Below are 21985 nucleotides of genomic sequence, written 5' to 3' on the forward strand. Positions count from 1 at the left end.
GATGCGGGACTCGATCCCAGGACCCTGAGATCATGACCTGAGCCGAAGGCAGCGGCTTAACCCACTGAGCCACCCAGGCGCCCCACAATGCTAAAATTTATATGCAACCAGAAAAGACCTTGTATAATAGTCAAAGGAATGATGAAAAAGAAAACCAAAGCTGGTGGTATCACAACTCTGGACTTCAGACTACTACAAGGCTGTAATCATCAAGACAGTATGGTACTGGCACAAAAACAGACACATAGAATGGAACACAATAGAGAACCCAGAAATAGATCCTCAACTCTATGGCCAACTAATCTTCGACAAAGCAGGAAAGAATGTCCAATGGAAAACAGACAGTCTCTTCAACAAATGGTGTTGGGAAAATTGGACAGCCACATGCAGAAGAATGAAACTGGACCATTTTCTTATACCACACATAAAAACAGACTCAAAATGAATGAAAGACCTCAATGTGAGACAGGAATCCATCAAAATCCTTGAGGAGAACACAGGCAGCAACCTCTCTGACTTCAACTACAGCAACTTCTTGCTAGACATGCTGCCAAAGGCAAGGGAAGCAAGGGCAAAAATGAACTACTGGGACTCCAGCAGGATAAAAAGCTTCTGCACAGCAAAGGAAACAGTCAACAAAACCAAAAGGCAACCTACAAAATGGGAGAAGGTATTTGCAAATGACATGTAAGATAAAGGGCTAGTATCCAAAATCTATAAAGAACTTACCAAACTCAACACCCAAAGAATAAATAATCCAGTCAAGAAATGGGCAGAAGACATGAAAAGACATTTTCTCCAAAGAAGACATACAAGTGGCCAACACATTAAAAAAATGCTCAACATCACTCAGCATCAGGGAAATACAAATCAAGACCACAATGAGATACCACCTCACACTAGTCAGAATGGCTAAAATTAACAAGTCAGGAAATGACAGATGTTGGCGATGCGGAGAAAGGGGAACCCTCCTACACTGCTGGTGGGAATGCAAGCTGCTGCAGCCACTCTGGAAAACAGCATGGAGGTTCCTCAAAAAATTGAAAATAGAGCTACCCTACGACCTAGCAACTGCACTACTGGGTATTTACTCCAAAGATACAAATGTAATGATCTGAAGGGGCACGTGCACCCCAAAGTTTATAGCAGCAATGTCCACAATAGCCAAACTATGGAAAGAGTCCAGATAGCCACTGAAATCTTGCCATTTACAACGACATGGATGGAACTAGAGGGAATTATGTTAAGTGAAATAAGTCAGAGAAAGAATTATATGACTTCTCTCATATGTGGAATTGAAGGGACACCTGGGTGGTTCAGTCAGTTCAGCACCTGCCTTCAGCTCAGGTCATGAATCCCAGGGTACTGGAATGGAGCCCTGAGTTGGGATCTCTGCTCAACTGGGAGTCATCTTCTTCCTCTCCCTCTGCCCCTCCGGCTACGTGTGCTCTCTCTCTCTCTCACTCTGCTCTCTCAACTGATAAAATCTTAAAAAAAAAAATACGTGGAGGGGTGCCTGGGTGGCTCAGTGGGTTGAGCCTCTGCCTTCGGCTTGGGTCATGATCTTGGGGTCCTGGGATCGAGCCCCACATCGGGCTCCCTGCTTGGCGGGGAGCCTGCTTCCCTCTCTCTCTCTCTGCCTGACTCCCTGCCTATTTGTGATCTCTGTCAAATAAATGGATAAAATCTTTTTTAAAAAATGTGAAATTTAAGAAACTAAACAGAGAAGCATGGGGGAAGGGAGGGAAAAATAACACAAGACGAAATCACGGAGGAAGACAAACCATAAGAGACTCTTAGTTCAAACTATGGAAAGAACCTAGATGTCCATCAACAGATGAATGAATAAAGAGATGTGGTATATATATACAACGGAATACTATGCAGCCATCAAAAGAAATGAAATCTTGCCATTTGCGATGACGTGGATGGAACTAGAGGGTATTATGCTTAGTGAAATAAGTCAATCAGAGAAAAAGACAATTATCATATGATCTCCCTGATATGAGGAAGTTGAGAGGCAACATGGGGGGTTGGGAGGTAGGAAAAGAATAAATAAAACAAGATGGGATCTGGAGGGAGACAAACCATAAGAGACTCTTAATGTCACAAAACAAACTGAGGGTGGCCGGGGGGAGGGGGTAGAGAGAGGGTGGTGGGGTTATGGACATTGGGGAGGGTATGTGCTATGGTGAGTGCTGTGAAGTGTGTAAACCTGGTGATTCACAGACCTGTACACCTGGGGCTAATAATACATTATATGTTTATTTAAAAAATTACAAAAAATAAAAATAAAATAAAAAATAAAAAATAAATCAATTTTAGAAATGTGTGCATTAAATCATTTGAGACTGTTGAGTTACATGTTATATTCCAGTATGAAACAAAGATATTATCTTAACATTACTAAACTACGTAATTCTGTGCCCATTCTCCAGGGTGGTAGTAAACATAATGGCTAAAAGCGTGCACTTTGCAACTGTACTGCTTGGGTTGAACTACGAGACCTCATAAAAGTCACATAAATCCTTTGCCTTCATGTCCTCAACTACAAAATGAAGACTGTATCTATCTTACATAATTATTTTAAGAAATTAATTCTTAAAAAGTAGTTGCCATCTGGGTATTCTATAAGATTAAGGAATCTTGGGGCGCCTGGGTGGCTCAGTGGGTTAAAGCCTCTGCCTTCAGCTCAGGTCATGATCCCAGGGTCCTGGGATCGAGCCCCACGTCAGGCTCTCTGCTCAGCCAGGAGCCTGCTTCTTCCTCTCTCTTTCTCTGCCTGCCTCTCTGCCTACTTGTGATGTCTGTCAAATAAATAAATAAATAATCTTAAAAAAAAAAAAAAAAAAGATTAAGGAATCTTAATCTGACCTCCACCTCAGAAACCAATAATACATTATATGTTAATTAAATGAAATTAAATTCAAAAAATTTAAAAATTAAAATAAAAATTTTTGTTATGTAGCATTTCAAATAGAAAAAAATAGCATATACACACACCCACACAATAAAATGCACACTTAAGAATGTGTCACCCAGCTTAAGAACTAGAATATTACAAGTATCTTCAAAGTTATCTATGTGTTCCTCCATGAATCCCTGTGCCTATTACAGAATTAAATAATATTCAAAATTGAATGCTTATTTTCTCCCCCCTTTTCCCCCATATATGTATATGGCTCTAAATAATGTACTGTATGATGTGCTATTGTTATCAGCTTTATATAAATTGTATCAGCTTCATTAAAAAAAAGTAGTTGCCATAAAATCTGGCACATTAGAAAGTGTTTAACAAATTTATCCTTATGCAGGATTCAAGGTAGAGAAGGGAGAAACAGATGTCAAAAGTTAAAGAAAACGTGGAGGGGGGAAAAATTAAAATTAAAAAGAAAGGTACCATGACATTGTTTAGTTTCATTATGTTCTACAGCAGCTAAATCTAAGATACAATAGGCGTAGTAGAAAAATCAGCAGACCTTCAGGCCTAGTTCTGTAATTAGTTGTGTGATCATGAGGGGTAATTTATCCTTTGAAGTTTCAGATTTCTTAATCAGGACCATGGGCAGGTTTGTGAGAATTTTAAAAATGTAATGTGTGTACAAAAAAGTGCTTGCAAATATGACTAGAGCACTATACAAATATAAAGTATGAGGCAAATCTATTGAAAATTATCAGATATTCCCCATTCTTAGTAGATGAATTTCAAATATAAAATTATGAAACCACTTTGGTGTGAAGAGACTTTTTTTAAGCAAGTAGGCTCTCTAGTAAGAATTATTAAACCATATAATCCACTGTTAAGACTACTGAGTCATCTGAAAAGAGAAATGGGTTTAATCTACAACACAGCAATGAAGAGTTAATTCTTCATTGTGCTTTTTCCTTGAAAATTTATCACAAAAAACTGAAATATATGTAAATCAAGAAACATCTTAAACATTTTCAGAAAAGAAGGGTCAAGATAAAATTATTTCTTTATACACAACTACTCTGCTCAGTCTTAGGACATAGATGCCAAAACTCATACTGAAATACTTATCTCACCAAACACATTTAATTCACTCAGCCACCTTACCTGTTTCATTGCTTGTTTCTTAGCAGCTTCCCTCTGAAGGCTTTCACTCACGGAGGTCTATAAAACATAAAAATGTTGTCACTGTTTAATACAATTTAAAACTTCTTTTCCAGTATTCTGTTGGCAACTAGTTTCTTACTTATACGAAAAAACAGAAAAGTATTAGGAAAAAAATATTATAATTAAATTAACATTTTCAAGGTCTTTTACCAAAACCTAAGGAAACAAATGAATTTTCTGGTAAATCAAGAGCATAGTCTGTAAGGTGTAAGAGAAAATAGAATGGTACAGGAAACAATAAGGTAACATGGCTTTTTATTCCCAACTTCACCACTAAAGCACTCAGTCTCTATGGATTTCAATTATTTTGTGTGCACATGTGAATGTGAGTGTGTGAGTGTGTATGTACTGACTGGGGGGGAAAGCACTGGTTCCTTCCATCATATTTAATGGTATGATTCCCAGCAACAAAAAGCACGTTTTTTTAATTAAAAAAAAAAAAAAAAAAAAGAAAATAAAAAAAAAAAACATTCACCATTATATATAGTATATCAAGTTCTTAGTATATGCTTAAGGCTTGGGGCAGTCAGAACTATCTGGGGTTATAATCATTCAATAAATATGTACTAAGGCATTGTCCTAGTTCCTCTAGATAGTAGGGAAAATAAGAACAGCCTCTATCCCTGAGAGAAAATGGCCTGAGAGGGAAGACAAGTAACTAAACAGATAATTATAATATAGATGTGATAAGCTATATAATAAAGGAATTAAAAAAAAAAGGGCTGTGGGAGCAAAGAATCAAGACGGCCTTCCTAAAAGAGATATGACATTAGACTTTAATCAAAAAAATTTAAGACAAGGCAAGAGGTGTTTAGGAAGTGGTAACCACAAGGGCAAAAGTAAATATTCACAGCTAAGAAAAAAATATATAATTAAGCTACTTAAAAAATGCTTTCTCTTAGAAGTATAGGGTTTTGTAAATATACTAACACTGAAAAGTATACTTTAAAAGGGTGAATTTTATGTTATATGAATTTTATCTTAAATTAAGTCTGCTGATGAATTTATCTTTTATTGAAAAATATAATCCTCAGCCCTAGGACTATAGTTCTCTAGCCTATTGATATTTGCTGCTTTCAGCTGTACAGTATGAACTGGTGCTTCCTTTATTTTCCATGGCAACAAACAGAACAAAATAAATAAACCCGATTCTAGTTCCCTATGACCATGGAGATAAAGTTAATTTACAAAGGCCATACAAGTAATAGAACACATACTTAATCAATTAAAGGAAGTGGATAGGCAAAGAACTAAGGACATTTTAGGTGACAGTAAACGGACTACAACTAGACAAAAAGATACTGATTACAAAAACAACAAGAGCTAACATTTATTGAGCCAGGTGGTATGCTAAGTGTATTACTTGTATATTATATGTATTACTCATTTAATACAAATTCCTGTCATGTGATAAATTTCTCATTAGAATATCAATTTTAAACATTAAAATATTAAATACTTTAATAAGCATATCTCATGAATTCTTTCCAATCTATTTTTAATGTCTCAGTCTTTCTAATCAGCATAAATTAAGTATTTTTTGATCACTGACTTAGTAATGTTTTAAGGACTGACTAGAAAAGTCCCCAAACATTAGACTTCTACTTGTTTTTATTATTTTTTCCTATCTCTCCTCTAGTCAGTCATAGTTTACCTGCTGTCACTTTCAAATTGGTTGTTTCAACCTAAACTACTGAACTTAGAAAAATAAAACACAACTAGTATCTTTTAGACTCATATAATACAGAATAAACAGATTGGGAAGGGCCTTTCCAATGTAAAGTATATACACTTTGTCTCCTTGTTTATAAATGTTTTGAAGGATGATGTCTGTCTGTGTGACCTTTGAAAAAATCAGTTATTACTTACAGGGTGATAACATAATGGAGGGAGTAATTTTACAAATTCTATTCAAGGACTTGTATTCCCAGAATTCTAACAGCATCATCAGTGGATAAAGAGGTAGTGGATAAAGAGGTGAACCTAAGGGGCGCCTGGGTGGCTCAGTGGGTTAGGCTGCTGCCTTCGGCTCGGGTCGTGATCTCAGAGTCTGGGGATCGAGCCCCGCGTCGGGCTCTCTGCTCAGCAGGGAGCCTGCTTCCTCCTCTCTCTCTCTGCCTGCCTCTCTGCCTGCTTGTGATCTCTCTGTCAAAAAAAAAAATAAAATCTTTAAAAAAAAAAAAAAAGAGGTGAACCTAAGCTGAAAAAGGAAGATTACCTCCTTTTGAAGCTCATTTGATTCTCAGTTTTCTAACTAAAGGAACTCTGACAATGACTATTAAAGTTTTCGGGGCGCCTGGGTGGCTCAGTGTGTTGGGCCTCTGCCTTTGGCTTGGGTTATGGTCTCGGGGTCCTGGGATCGAGCCCCATGTCGGGCTCTCTGCTCAGCAGGGAGCCTGCTTCCCCCTCTCTCTGCCTGCCTCTCTACCTACTTGAGATCTCTTTGTCAAATAAAATAAATAAAACCTTAAAAAAAAAAAAGGTTAAAGTCTTCACTAAAATCCCAACAAATTGAAAATATTTGGGCACCTGGGTGGTTTAGTGGGTTAAGTGTCTAACTTCAGCTAATGTCACGATCCCAGGGTCAGTGGGGAACCTGCTTCTCACTCACCCTCTGTCCCCCTCCCCTTTTGTGCTTGCTGTGTCTCTTGCATACACTCTCTCTCATATAAATACATAAAATCTTTAAAAAAATTGAAAATATTTTAAGTTGAAATGCATTTAATACACCTAACCTACCCAACATCGTATCTTAGCCCAACCTACCTTAAACATGTTCAGATCACTCACATTAGCTACAGTGGAGCAAAATTATCTAACACAAAGCCTACTCTGTAATATAGGGCTGAATATCTAATGTAATTTACTGAATACTGTACTGAAAGTTAGTAACAGAATGGTTAAATGGCCACAGAATAGTAGTAAGTGAATGGAGTGTTCACCCTCATGATCACATGGCTGACTGAGATGTGGTTCGCCACCAGTGCCCTGCATCATGACAAAAGAGTACTGCAACGTCACTAACCCAGGGAAAGATGGGAATTCAAAATTTAAAGTACAATTTCTACTGAATGCTATCACTTCTGCGCTACTGTAAAGCTGAAAAATCCTAGGTCAAAGTATTCTAGGTCGGGGACCGTCTATGGTTTCTATAAAAAGGAAGGAGGAGCGCCTGACTGGCTCAGTTGGTACTGCATGCAGCCTGTGACCTTAGGATCATGAGTTCAAGCCCCAGGTATCACAAAACACTTTAGTTCTTGCCACAAAATATTCTAGACTACAAATGGCCTAAGGAAAAATAGCTGTTATATAATATGATTAAGGATGAATGTGAGTGACCTAACCATAAAATAAGTCATTAACTGATTACTTTCAAAATTAGCAGGCCTGCAGACTTATCAGAAAGAAAAGAGAAAGGACCCAAATACATAAAATCATGAATGAAAGAGAAGAAATCACAACCAACACCCAAGAAATACAAACAATTTTAAGAACATATTATGAGCAACTATATGCCAGCAAATTTGATAATCTGGAAGAAATGGATGCATTCCTAGAAACATATAAACTACCAAAACTGAACCAGGATGAAATAGAAAACCTGAACAGACCCATAACCAGTAAGGAGATTGAAGCAGTCATCAAAAATCTCCCAACAAACAAGAGCCCAGAGCCAGACGGCTTCCCAGGGGAATTCTACCAAGCATTTAAAAAAAAATATTTATTTATTTGATAGAGATCACAAGTAGGTAGAGAGGCAGGCAGAGGGAGAGAAGCAGGCTCCCTGGTGAGCAGAGAGCCCGATGTGGGTCTTGATCCCAGGACCCTGGGATCATTACCTGGGCCAAAGGCAGAGGCTTTAACCCACTGAGCCACCCAGGCGCCCCATCTACCAAGCATTTAAAGAAGAATTAATTCCTATTCTCCCGAAACTGTTCCAAAAAATAGAAATGAAAGGAAAACTTCCAAAATCATTTTATGAGGCCAGCATTACCTTGATCCCAAAACCAGAAAAAGACCCCATCAAAAAAGAGAATTACAGACCAATATCCTTAATAAACACTGATACGAAAATTCTCACAAAAATACTAGCTAATAGGATCTGACAGTACATTAAAAGGATTATTCACCATGACCAAGTGGGATTTATTCCAGGCCTGCAAAGTTGGTTCAACATCTGCAAATCAATCAATGTGATACAACACATTAATAAAAGAAAGAACAAGAACCATATGATACTCTCAATAGATGCTGAAAAAGCATCTGACAAAGGACAACATCCTTTCTTGATCAAAACTCTTCAAAGTGTAGGGACAGAGGGTACATACCTCAATATCATCAAAGCCATCTATTAAAAAACCCACTGCGAATATCATTCTTAATGGAGAAAAACTGAGAGCTTTTCTGCCTAAGGTCAGAAACACGGCAGGAATGTCCATGATCACCACTGCCATTCAACACAGTACTAGAAGTCCAAGCCTCAGGAATCAGACAACAAAAAGAAATTAAAGGCATCCAAATCGGCAAAGAAGAAGTCAAACTCTCACTCTTTGCAGATGATATGATACTTCATGTGTAAAACCCCAAAAAAAGACTCCACTCCAAATCTGCTAGAACTTGTACAGGAATTCAGTAAAGTGTCAGGATACAAAATCAATGCACAGCAATCAGTTGCATTTCTTTACACCAACAAGACAGAAAAAAGGGAAATTAAGGAGTCAGTCCCATTTACAATTGCACCCCAAACCATAAGATACCTAGGAATAAACCTAATAAAGAGGCAAAGAACTGGTACTCAGAAAACTATAAAGTACTCATAAAAGAAACTGAGGAAACACAAAGAAATGGAAAAATATTCCATGCTTATGGACTGGAAGAACAAATATTGTGAAAATGTCTATGCCACCTAAAGCAATCTACACGTTTAATGCAATCCCTATCAAAATACCACCCAGTTTTTTTCAAAGAAATGGAACAAATAATCCTAAAATTTATATTGAACCAGAAAAGATGTCGAATAGCCAGAGGAATGTTAAAAAAGAAAGCCAAAATTGGCGGCATCACCATTCCAGACTTCAAGCTCTAGCACAAAGCTGTCATCATCAAGACAGTATGGTACTGGCTCAAAAACAGACACATAGATCAGTGGAACAGAATAGAGAGCCCAGAAATAGACCCTCAACTCTATGGTCAACTAATCTTCCACAAAGCAGGAAAGAATGTCCAATGGAAAAGAGTCTCTTCAACAAATGGTGTTGGGAAAATTGTGGACAGCCACATGCAGAAAAATGAAACTGGACCATTTCCTTACACCACACACAAAAATAGACTCCAAATGGATGAGAATTTAATGTGAGACAGGAATCCACCAAAATCCACAGGCAGCAACCTCTTCCACCTCAGATGCAGCAAATTCTTCCTAGAAACATCGCCAAAGGTAAGAGAAGCATGGGCAAAAGTGAACTGTTGGGACTTCATCAAGATCAAAGGCTTTTGCACAGCAAAGGAAACAGTCAACAAAACCAAGACAACCTACAGAATGGGAGAAGATATTTGCAAACAACTTATCAGATAAAGGGCTAGTATCCAAAATCTTTGAAGAACTTATCAAACTCAACACCCAAAGAACAAATAATCCAATCAAGAAATGGGCAGAGGACATGAACAGACATTTCTGCAAAGAAGACATCCAGATGGCCAAGAGACACATGAAAAAGTGCTCCACCTCACTCAGCATCAGGGAAATACAAATCAAAACCACAATGAGATACCACCTCATGCCAGTCCGAATGGTTACAATTAACAAGTCAGGAAATGACAGATGCTGGCAAGGATGAGGAGAAAGGGGAACCCTCCTACACTGCTGGTGGGAATGCAAGCTGGTGCAGCCACTCTGGAAAACAGCATGGAGGTTCCTCAAAAAGTTGAAAATAGAGCTACCCTATGACCCAGCAATCGCACTACTGGGTATTTACCCTAAAGATACGAATGTAGTGATCCGAAGGGGCATGTGCATCCAAATGTTTATAGCAGCAATGTCTACAATAGCCAAACTATGGAAAGAACCTAGATGTCCACCAACAGATGAATGGATAAAGAAGATGTGGTATATACAATGGAATACTATGCAGCCATCAAAAGAAATGAAATCTTGCCATTTGTGATGATGTGGATGGAACTAGAGAGTATTACGCTGAGCAAAATAAGTTAATCAGAGAAAGACAATTATCATATGATCTCCCTGATATGAGGAAGTTGAGAGGCAAAGTGCGGGGTTTAGGGGGTAGGGAAGGAAAAAATGAAACAAGATGGGATTGGGAGGGAGACGAACCATAAGAAATTCTTAATCTCACAAAACAAACTGAGGGTTGCTGGATGGAGGCGGGTAGGGAGAGGGTGGTTGGGTTATGGACATTGGGGAGGGTATGTGCTATGGTGAGTGCTGTGAAGTGTGTAAACCTGGCGATTCACAGACCTGTACCCCTAGGGCTAATAATACATTTTATGTTGATAAAAAATTAAAAAAATTTAATTAAAAAATGGTTAAAAAAATTAGCAAACCTGCAATTATTCTAATTTTATGTTTGAAGACCAGTTGTTCACAAAATAATAGAAGGGAGTATTTATTAATAGTGCCTTCTAATGTAACTACAAATTATCATTAGTTTCAAATGTAGGAAGATAAAAATTACTCCCTATAAGGGCCTTCACCCCCACCTTTTTTTAAAGAGAGAGTGCAAAGAGAGCAAGCTCGAGTGTAGCAGGGAAGGGCAGAGGGAGGAGAGGGAGAGAAAAAGACTCTTAAGATTTCAAGTAGTCTCCACACCCAGCACAAAGCCCTACCAGGAACTTGGTCTCACCACCCTGAGATCATGACCTGAGCCAAAACCAAGAGTCAGCCGCTTAACTGACTGAGCCACCCAGGTGACCTGGGCCTATATCTTAAAGAAAACACAATTCAAGTTATAAATTGGCTCTTATGTAAACATTCCAACTGTCCTAAAAGTGCAAGAACTGCTATTGTACCACACGAATCTTTCAAAATAGGTTTTGTACCAAAAACCTCAGGGAAATAACCTTTTATAAAACCTGAAGTAGTAGTTCCTTGCAAATATTTCAACTTGATTCAACAAACATGTTCTGAGAGCCTACTATTGTACAGCACTCAAAGTGGGAACAGAGCCATATCTGATCAACATCTTAATTTTTTATGTCTAATCTAAGAGTTGGTAGGTTTCTTTTAGCTTAATTTCCAAATAAGAAATCAACATGAAGAGATAAAATGCCAGGTCCATTTTAGAGATACTAATTATAACAATACCCTCTCTCCACACACACACATGGTTATCAAGTATATAAACTGCAGAAGTAGGAAAAACACCGTGACTGGCTATTCTTAGTCTTTACTACCTCCCCTGGTTGTTTGTTTTGTGTAGAGAATAAGAATTATTTAACTGGGTACCTGGGTGGCTCAGTCAGATTAAATGGCTGCTTTCAGCTCAGGTCATGATCCCAGGGCCCTGGGATGGAGCCCTGCATCAGTGGGGGGTCTGCTTCTCCCTCTCCCTCTACCCCAACCACCAACCTGTTCTCTCTCTTGCCCTACACTCTCTCACAAATAAAATCTAAAAATAAAAAAATTATTTAATCAATCTAATGTTTTATTGGGATACAGTTGGACAAACATGATCTAATTAAAAGGGAAATGGTTTTTAAAACCTTCACAATTAGTTCAGACAAATGCAAGAGAAACCACATGATTTTGCATTTCTTACATCACTACGCATGTTTGGATGGGTTGACTCCTGGGCTTTTGATAACTGCTAGAAGAGAAATAGCTTTATATGTATTACTAGAGCTCCTTTACTAATACATGGAATAGAGTTTAATGACACCAGGAAAGAAATAAGATACTGGACCATTAATTTATATTACTGAATTACCTTTCTTTAGTCACAAAAATTTTCTTTACAAAATGAAACAAAATTTTTTTAAAAAATAAAAATTCAGAAAAGGGTTCTGAATATTCTTTTTTTTTTCAGAAATCAATCTTTTCCCATAACTAATAAGTCACAAATTTTTAAAAAATCATATACAGCCTTCTTTATTAAATAAGACATTTACCTATCCACTTATCCAAAACAGTTCTCAACTAAAGAAAAAACAGTTAAAGAATCAGTCCTTCCTCAAATGGGTTATGGCTATAATTTTTGGTTGTGCTCTGAGAACTCAGAAATGAAAAATTCCTGTTCTTTATTATTTTTCTTAACTTAGCAACAGATCATTTACTAAAGGTCCTACAACTCAGCAGTCTCTATTATGAGCTTTGTCCACATTCACATGATTTTCATTTAAGTACAAAGCTTGTTTAAGAGCTGCCAAAAATACACAAAATTTTTATTATATAAGCTCAGAATGAAAAAATGGACATGGCTATAAACAGAAAAATTTAGAAAATATAAATGACCATTAACTGTATGAAAAAATATTCAATCTTACCAATAATTAAGTAGATGAAAATAGTAACTTTTATCATCAATCAAATTGGTACAGATTTTTAAAGTTATATCATCCAATACTGGCAAGGTAATGAGTACACACTCCTATGCTGTGAAAGTGTGAAATGGTTCCAATTTGGCAAAATGTACTAAAAGCCTGAAAAAATATGTTTCTTTTGAACCAGTAATTATTCCACTTTCAGGAGTTTGTTGTATAGATTTAAAAAAAAAAAAAGATATACAAAAAGATTTAGGACCTATTATAGTCACTGTATTATATAATGGGATATCCATTCACATTAGTGAAAAACTTGAAGCAAACTTTCAACATCAGAAGATCAGTTAAGTGAGCTGTATACCCTTCAACACCAAGTTCTGAAGCCATTTAAAAGCCTGTTTTCAACAACATTTAATGATATGAGCAAACTTTAATGCTATATCCATGTTAGTCCATGTTCACTACTAATCATCCCCTCTCATACTATGGCCACACTGCTTCTTGTGTCTTTGACCTTGATTAAAACCTTCCCATGATGTCCTCTATAATCCCTGGATTCTCATCCTCTTTGATGAACCTTTATTTCCTTGACTGAAACTGTCTCTTCCCCAAAGATACCCTTTCTTCTGCTCATGGCTTACATACTTCACATTAGGAAGACACTGTGTCTCCTCCTGATTCTAGTGTCATACACTGTGGGTAAAAGTAAAACCTCTACTCCTTTGAAGTTCTTGCTTTATATATAACTGTTACCTTTATCCCTTTTTACTCTCAATTTATGAATCCTTTACTACTGTCTCTGACACCTTGATCTCAGTTTTCCTCTCTGCTTTATATCATGCCATCATCATCACAGATAATCCGTACAACATACTGACCTGACACTGTTTTCCTCAGGTCCAGTTATGATGGTTTCCTCTCCAAGTAGCTACCCTATCACTCTGTGACTGCTCCAGCTCTGAAACTATAAATCTGGACAACCAACCCAACAACAACCACTACTTTCCCACCAAATTTCACTGTGTAGAAGATGTACATTATTTCATATACTTATATTGATGAAATCAGGATACACTTCATACAGCAGGCATCATCTAACCGCCGTTGAGCAAGAGGTATTCTTAGTAGTTGATTCTACCTGCATGTGTGTAAATACTAAAACAGCATCAGCACCAAAACCTGCAGAATGAGTATCATCAAGTGTTGGTAACATAACATTTCTTAAAATTATGCAATTACATAGAGATAATTTACTCTGGAGTCCCACTTGGGCTTACTACTTAACATGCCTAGTTCATTACCTACAAATACCCTCCTTATGACCATACTTAAGCTTGACGTCAGAAAGAATGATAAATTTAGAAAAATGCAGTCATCAATGAATCTGAGTGAAGAAATAAGTTCAAAAAAGACTGATTGATCATGACTCCCTCATATGCATTCCTTGGAAAATCTGAACAAAATGAGTGAGAATTCACTACAATCAAGAAAACAAACAAACAAACAAAAAACCTCCAGATTTGAAAAAGTTTTAGGAACCCTTAACTAATTATTTTTATTCACATTTTGCTTTTTAATATATGTGTAAGAGTAACCAGAGGTAAAAATTTACATACTATTAAGTCTAAAAGAACTTTCAATATTGTATAGTAAATATATAATTAGAATTCTAACTTGTAAGAATATTATAGTTTAATTGGTAGTGTTTTGTTAATGATGCATAAAGTAACAGTGCAACTTACAATGCTTCTGACTTCAACAGAATATATAGCTCTCTTGCTCATTTATTTCCACTATCTTTTCTTTGCTCTTACAGATGCCACTAATCCCTTGATTTTTCTATTTTTTATTAATCTTTTTTAAAAAATTTATTTGACAGAGAGAGAGAGATCACAAGTAGGCAGAGAGGCAGGCGGGGGGGTGGGGGAAGCAGGCTCCCCACCGAGCAGAGAGCCCAATGTGGGGCTTGATCCCAGGACCCTGGGATCATGACCCAAGCCAAAGACAGAGGCTTTACCCCACTAAGCCACCCAGGCGCCCCTATTTTTAAATTAATCTTTAAAGTAGTGAATCTTCCACTACTCTTGCCAATAATCTAAACCCCCATTGCCCATCTTTTATACCTATTTGATAAACATGAGTCCTGAATCCATGCAACCACCTGCTGTTTATAGTAGGCAGCTAAACACTCCTGGAAAATATTATTTCTTAGCTTCCAACTGTAACTGGGTCCTAATGGTATTTACCAAATCTCCTCTTTTACTAATCAAGTCTCTCTTTTTTCTCTACCAACTATATTCAGGTCTCCTCTCTTTGTAAACCTCCTACACCCTGTCAACTTTCCCTACACATGACATTACCACTACCTTTAAAAATTATTATGAAAAATTATCTACAAAAAGGGTAAAAATAAAAAACATAGTACCTGTGAATTCATTACTCAGACTAAGAAATGGAACATTATCAATAGAGATGAAGTCAATATATATCCGTCCCTAAGTCTCATCTTCCACCCTTTCCACCCTAAATTTTGTTTATATAATCTCCTTGCTTTTTGTTAGTTTTGCTACATATGTATTAAAGGACTTCCGGACATGGCCACCCCAAAATATGCTCCATGGGCATACTGATTATTTTGAACTGAAGACACTTGAAAATTCCCATGTGAAAGGTGCCTTCCCAATACCAGAAGGAAGAAACAAACTTATCACTGAACATAGGGAGTCAAGGCCAAGAGAAATCGAAACACACCTTGTTAAAATAGCTATCTTCCTTAGTCTACACATATATTTTACTTTCCCACAATTTCTGCTGTTCAACCTAGTATATAAGCACTTATCTAGTCACTTCTTTGGGTCTTCATTATTCTAGCAAGGGCTCCCATGTAAATATAAAATGAGCTTTGCTTTTCTCCTGTTATTTCGTCTTATGTCACTCCCAGCCAGAGACTCTGTGATGATGGAGGAACAGTTTACCTCCCTTATTTTATGTCTCTAAATGATGTTAATTTTGCATGATCTGAACTTTTATACATACTTCCGCTAATGAATATTTATTTGGATTATTTCCTTTTCTTTTTTCCCCAAAGAAAGCAGCTATAAACATTGTCCCTAAGTCCTGATACACATGTGTAACCATTTAGGAGAACTGCTATATTGTAGAACATCGATCTTTAACTTCACTAAATACTGACGAACTGTTCTCCAAAGTGGTCTAATTTCTATTCCCACCTACAGTGTATAAATTTCCATTACTTAATTCTTGTGGACATTTTATATAGTCCATACTTTTCTGTATTTTTTTCTAAGATTTTATTTATTTGACAGAGAGAGCGCAAGAGCACAAGCAGGAGTGGCAGCAGCAGGAGAGGAAGAAGCAAGCAGGCTCCCCACCAAGCGGGGAGCCCGATGCAGGGCTCAGTCAGCACCCTGGGATCACAACCTGAGCCGAAGGCAGACACTCCACCATCTGAGCCACCCAGGTGCTCCTTTTCTATATTTTCTAAATGGTCTAAAGGAATATGTATTTTTTATATACGCAGGAGATTACTATAATTAAGTAACCAGAAATTATTCTAATTTACTAAGTAACAAATTTATTAAGTAACTTTAAGATCCTACTCAGAACTGAAAGTAAATTATGCTTAGTATCTTGACCGGCTGTGGAATATAAAGTGCCACCTGCCTTTGTGTGGTCAAAGTTTCTAATTCTACACCTTCAGTCAGTTAGTACTTAACGTTGCCAGGTCACTCCATGCCAACCTTCAAAGAACTAAACAAATTAAACTAATGCCTTTATTTTTTTTTTTAAAGATTTTATTTATTTATTTGACAGAGAGATCGCAAGTAGGCAGAGAGGCAGGCAGAGAGAGAGGGGAGGAAGCAGGCTCCCTGCGGAGCACAGAGCCCAATGCAGGACTCGATCCCAGGACCCTGGGACCATGACCTGAGCTGAAGGCAGAGGCTTTAACCCACTGAGCCACCCAGGCGCCCAAACTAATGCCTTTATTTAACTAAAGAACAATTAACACCAACTTAAAGCATTTATTCATTCACTTATGTACTTACTGGGCATATGCCATGTGCAATACACTATTCAAGGTACTGGCCAAAAAACAATAAACAAAAACCTTTGCCGTCAATGAACTTATAAGGGAACAAAAACAGACAAGTAAAATATATGTCAGATGTATTGCACTCTATGCAAAAAAACAATCAAGGAAAGGTACAGAGACTAAGGAGCAGACTGAATTTAAAATAAGACATTCAAGGAAGGTCTCAATGAGAAAGTGTCATTTGCACCAGGACCTGCAAACAGTTAAGAAAACAAGTCACAATGAGATACAGAGAACACTTTTTCAGGCACAGAGAATCGACAAGGGCATGGCTAACATGTCCAAGGAAGTGGCCATGGATCAAACAGAGTGAATGGAGACATTTACTGCAGGTATTCAGAGGGGAAATCATGGTCTGAGAGAGTCAAAGAAGTATCTATGGGGGAGGAAGATCTAAGCTAAATTTAGAAAGAAAGGTAACAGGAAAAAAAGTTGTATTATACAAAGGAAACCCGATAAAGAAATACAATGACATAGGGGCGCCTAGGTGGCTCAGCATCTGACTTTTTTTTTTTTAATTTAATTTTACTTTTTTTTAAATTTTATTTTTTATAAACATATAATGTATTTTTATCCCCAGGGGTACAGGTTTGTGAATCGCCAGGTTTACACACTTCACAGCACTCACCATAGCATATCCCTCCCCGATGTCCATAACCCCACCCCCCCTCTCCCAACCCCCCTCCCCCCATCAACCCTCAAGCATCTGACTCTTGATTTCAGCTGGGCCACCTGAGGTCATGGGATCAAGCCCCACACAGGGCTTGGGCTCTGTGTGCAGTCTGCTTGGGATTCTGTCTCTCCCTCTTCCCCTCCCCGACTCATGCACTCTCTCTCAAAATAAACGGAGTCTTAAAAAAAAAAAACAATGACATAAACATGGCAAGAAGGAAGAGATCAATATGATTAAAAGCAAATGACTTCTGTATGGGTGCTAAGAACTAAAACTCGACTCAGACTACATTATGTAAAATAGAACCCTAAATGTGATGTGAAGACAAAAAAGAATTAACTTTTTTAAACTTAATAAAAAAGTCATTTAGAAAAATGATTTGCAATCAATGTAATATGGATAACAGGGAATTAGACAAAGGGCACTGAGGTTTTAAGACTATGGCACATGGGAATGGATAAATGGGATAAACTAGGTGATGCTCTAAAAGAAACAGAACTTGGAAGCAGATGGACTGAAGGAATGCAGAAAACAGGACTAAACATGGTATTAAGGTTTCTAAGCTTGGAGACTGCAGAAATAGTAATCAAAGGTAGAATCATACATGGCCTGCAGAGATCATTTCATCCAGAGCTGTGTTTTTATTTATTATTATTTTTTAAAGATTTATTTATTTATTTTTATTTATTTATTTATTTGACAGAGATCACAAGTAGGCAGAGAGGCAGGCAGAGAGAGAGGAGGAAGCAGGCTCCCCGCTGAGCAGAGAGCCCGATGCGGGGCTCAATCCCAGGACCCTGGGACCATGACCCAAGCTGAAGGCAGAGGCTTTAACCCACTGAGGCACCCAGGTGTCCCCAGAGCTATGTTTTTAGAATGATTACAAATTGAACAAAAAAATCATACTTATCCAAAAGATATGAATGTACATTTTTGAAATCTTATGACAATAATTCTTCATTGAGAACTCAATCTCATATATAGAACATGAGCCTCATAATTTCACTTCCTTAAAGTAAGTGGAGAACTTTCTGATTTATTGTACATTTTTTTCTAATATCTAAACATTTAGGTTTTGAAGAATAGGCAAAGAACCTAATAATGTATTCACCTGAAACAATTCCTTAGGAAGGCAAGTTTTAAATCCATACAAATATGATAGACTATTTAATAAAATGATGCAGAAACAACTATCTTTTGAACGAAATATTAAAACTGATTTCTTAACGTACCTCTTTCCTTTTAGCGAACACCAAAACACATTCTAGGCATTATTAAACATTTAAATGTAAACACAAGTTGCAGAAACACAAGTTGAAAAGAATAAAATGTTTTATTAAAAAGTAAAATGACAACATAGCCATACAAAGGACTTAGAGCAACTAGGACTCTCATATATCAGTAGTGGAAATGTAAAATGGTGCACCAACTTTGGAAAAGAATTTAGCAGTTTCTTAGAGTTAAATATACACCTACCACGCAATCCAGCCATTCCATGCCTAAGTATTCATCCAAGAGAAATGAAAGTATAGACTGTACACAAATGTTCACAGCCATTTTACTTTTAATAGCCAAAAACTGGAAACAATCCAAATAACTAACAACAGGTGAACAGATAAACTGTGGTATACTTATACAACAGAATACTACTCAGCAACTAGAAAGAGTAGACTACTGAAACACAGCGTGAATTAATCTCAAAGTAATTATGCTGAAAGAAGCCACCCACACCCCTCAACCAAAGTATATATTGCACGATTCCATTTATATAAATTCCTCAAAATGAAAACTATAGTTGTAGAATTTAGATCAGTAGTTGTCTAGGGGTTGTAGAGGGGATCAGAAGGGGCAAGAGGGAGGAACTACAAAGGGACATAAAGAAATTCTGCAGTGTGATGGATATGTTATCTTTATTGCAGTGGATAGTTCATGGTATATACTTATGTCAAAATTTAGCAAACTGTGTATTGTAAATAGGTGCATGTATACATCAATTATACCTCAATAAAGGTGTTTTCAAAAAGGAAAATAACATCAGGCCCTACACAAAAAACTGTAGACTTTTATCTGTGGTGGGTAATTTTAAATAAAAAACTATGTAATAATAACAATTTAAAAATAAAATGAGCTGTGGCTATTACAACTCAAAAATCTGGAAGAGGAAGAAAAGAGGATATGAACCAGTGACAGGGCTGACCAGTGTTTTAGAAAATCAGTTGCAACACAGCCTCAATGAATCACCTCAGGAAGAACAAAAGGGCATATTTAGAAATTAAAGCCAAGAGCCAAAATATGTCAAACCAACTACATATAAGGACAGGTACAGAGCAAATTCAGAGACAGGAATCTAGTAGCAGAGGCAAATTATTATGCAACAGATGAACAGAGAGAGACAAGCTAAAGAGCATGGTCCAAGTATACAAAGCAAATCATTCCTGGAATGCATAAAAACACTAAGATATGAGGCTGATTTTAAGAACAGAAAGCAGGGTAGCCCACATCATACGAAGCTAGAAAATGTGTAGCCAAAAACAGGCCATAGTCAAATAGACTGCAGAACGAACAAAAGCTGTGCACAGGAAAAGGAGCCCACAAAAAAATTCTTCTCAAAGTAAGGCGGGCTGTTCCATCTGGCTTTTATCCCTGGTTGCTCAAAGAGAAATGTCCTTAATTCCAACAAAACACTCTTAGTAGCTTCTGAAATTTTAACTTCTCTCAGAAGTGAAGATATTTTAGTTTTAACCTGAATTATATATAAATTCACTTTCATAAAGTATTGAAAAGAGCTCCTTGAAAGCAGAGATCTTATCTTATTCAAACTTCTATCAGTGGTGCCCAGTACAATGTCTTCTACATATCAGATTCTTAAATAATGATACTTAAAAGTTCTGAACAAGAACCATCAAAAAAAAAAAAAAAAATGTGCACTGAAATCTACATTATTCTTTTTCTGAATTAACACTTAATATTCCTAGACTGGGGGCACCTGGGTGGTGGCTCAGTCGGTTAAGCTTCAATCTTTGGCTCAAGTTGTGATCTCAGGGTCCTGGGATGGAGCCCTACATCAGGCTCCCCGCTCAGGTCCCTCTACCTCTGGCTGCTGGTCCCCCTGCTTGTACTGTGTCTCTCTCTCTAATAAATAAATAAATGAAAACAAATTATTTCTAGACCAGTTTCCTTCCATTGCCTAGGACCTCCCTTTGTTCCTTTCCTACTGTCAAGAGCATATGTGATCCTTAAATGGAAAACAACTAGTAAAAACTTAAATTAATAATTAGAGATAGTTAGAAAAATTAATTTGAGGCCAAAAAAAAAAAATCTCATCCAATCAAAAGCCGAATGTGCATAATTTTTAAAATTAGTCGTACTCGGGTTACATTCTTGATAAGATATTAAGACAAGCTCCCCTTGAAATTGTTCTACAAGTGAGAGGTTGGATATAAGAAACAAACAAAAAAGCGGTGAAAAATCTCTTGGAAAACAAATGCTGGCTTGTCTGGACAGAGGGAGGGAAGAGTAGCAACCCAGAGCTGAAGAGTATATGGCACACAACTGGGGGGCTGGATGATGGCGAGCTTTTCCAAAATGTCTCTCTCCAATCACCTTAGGCAAAAAAGCACAATTGCTCTGAGGTAATCTCAGAGCAGCACTCCAGTTTAGGTGGGGTGGCAACCCCAATGTTCTCTCTGTTCGCTGAACAAAATTCCACGGAACCTTGGACTCAATAAAGAGCAAATCTCTGATGGAGTTAATAGGAAGGGTTTCTTGATGGATGATGCAACTGGGAAGTCCAGATATCCTATGATCCAAAATACCGTAGGCTCTCTGCTCTGGGGTTCTTCTTCCTTTCTCCAGACAACCTGACCACTCCTTTCAAACACAGTACCAGCTAACTTAATGTGGCTGAAAATCTCAATGGAAAATGTGTTCATGGAAAAAAATCAATCCATCAATCAAGCAAGAAAGCACTGAAGTATAAAAACTGTCAAAATCTTTTTAAAGATTAAAAACAAATACGTTATATGTTAATTGAATTTAAATAATAAAAATTTTTAAAAAGATTAAAACAAAAAAACTGTATATACATCAAAAAAAAAAACAAAATTAATGAGTTAGTCAGACTATAAATTTTATATGACCATAATACACATCCTCAGATATGAGAGGATGTGGGTTAATATGAAGTAGAAATCGTTTTTAAAAAAGAAACCATCTGAGGGGCACCTGAGTGGCTCAGTCAGTTAAGCATCTGCCTTAGGCTCGGGTCATGATCCCAGCATCCTGTGATCTGGCCCATGTAGAAGTCTCTGCCCGGTGGGGAGTCTGCTTCTCCCCTTCCCTCTGCCTGCTGCTCCTCCTGCTTATGCTCTCTCATTCTTGGTCGAATAAATGAATAAAATCTTTTAAAAAATAATAAATACATAAATAAAATAAAGGTGATTTGAGATTTAATTAAAAAAAGAAATAATTTGAGATAATGTATATAGAAAACAGTTAAAATGAAAATATCAAGAGATGGGTGAATGGATTAATGGGTATAGCTGAAAAATGATTTAGTGAGTTG

The 21985-nt window shown here is 37.2% G+C and overlaps 1 protein-coding gene across 2 annotated transcripts in view; it reads right to left on the minus strand.

Moving 5' to 3' along the window:
- The window catches only part of LOC111151797 (nuclear speckle splicing regulatory protein 1), an 89472-nt gene that overhangs the window by 36576 nt on the left and 30911 nt on the right, over positions 1-21985 (minus strand). For both annotated transcript variants that reach the window (XM_022510001.1, XM_022509999.1), the window contains exon 3: positions 4079-4135. In XM_022510001.1, the coding sequence (XP_022365709.1) occupies positions 4079-4087 (9 nt within the window). In that variant the 5' untranslated portion in view covers positions 4088-4135. The remainder of the gene's footprint in view (positions 1-4078; positions 4136-21985) is intronic.

This window comes from Enhydra lutris, unplaced genomic scaffold (assembly GCF_002288905.1).
Source record: "Enhydra lutris kenyoni isolate GAN:26980312 unplaced genomic scaffold, ASM228890v2 scaffoldscaffold26, whole genome shotgun sequence".
Taxonomy (NCBI): domain Eukaryota; kingdom Metazoa; phylum Chordata; class Mammalia; order Carnivora; family Mustelidae; genus Enhydra; species Enhydra lutris.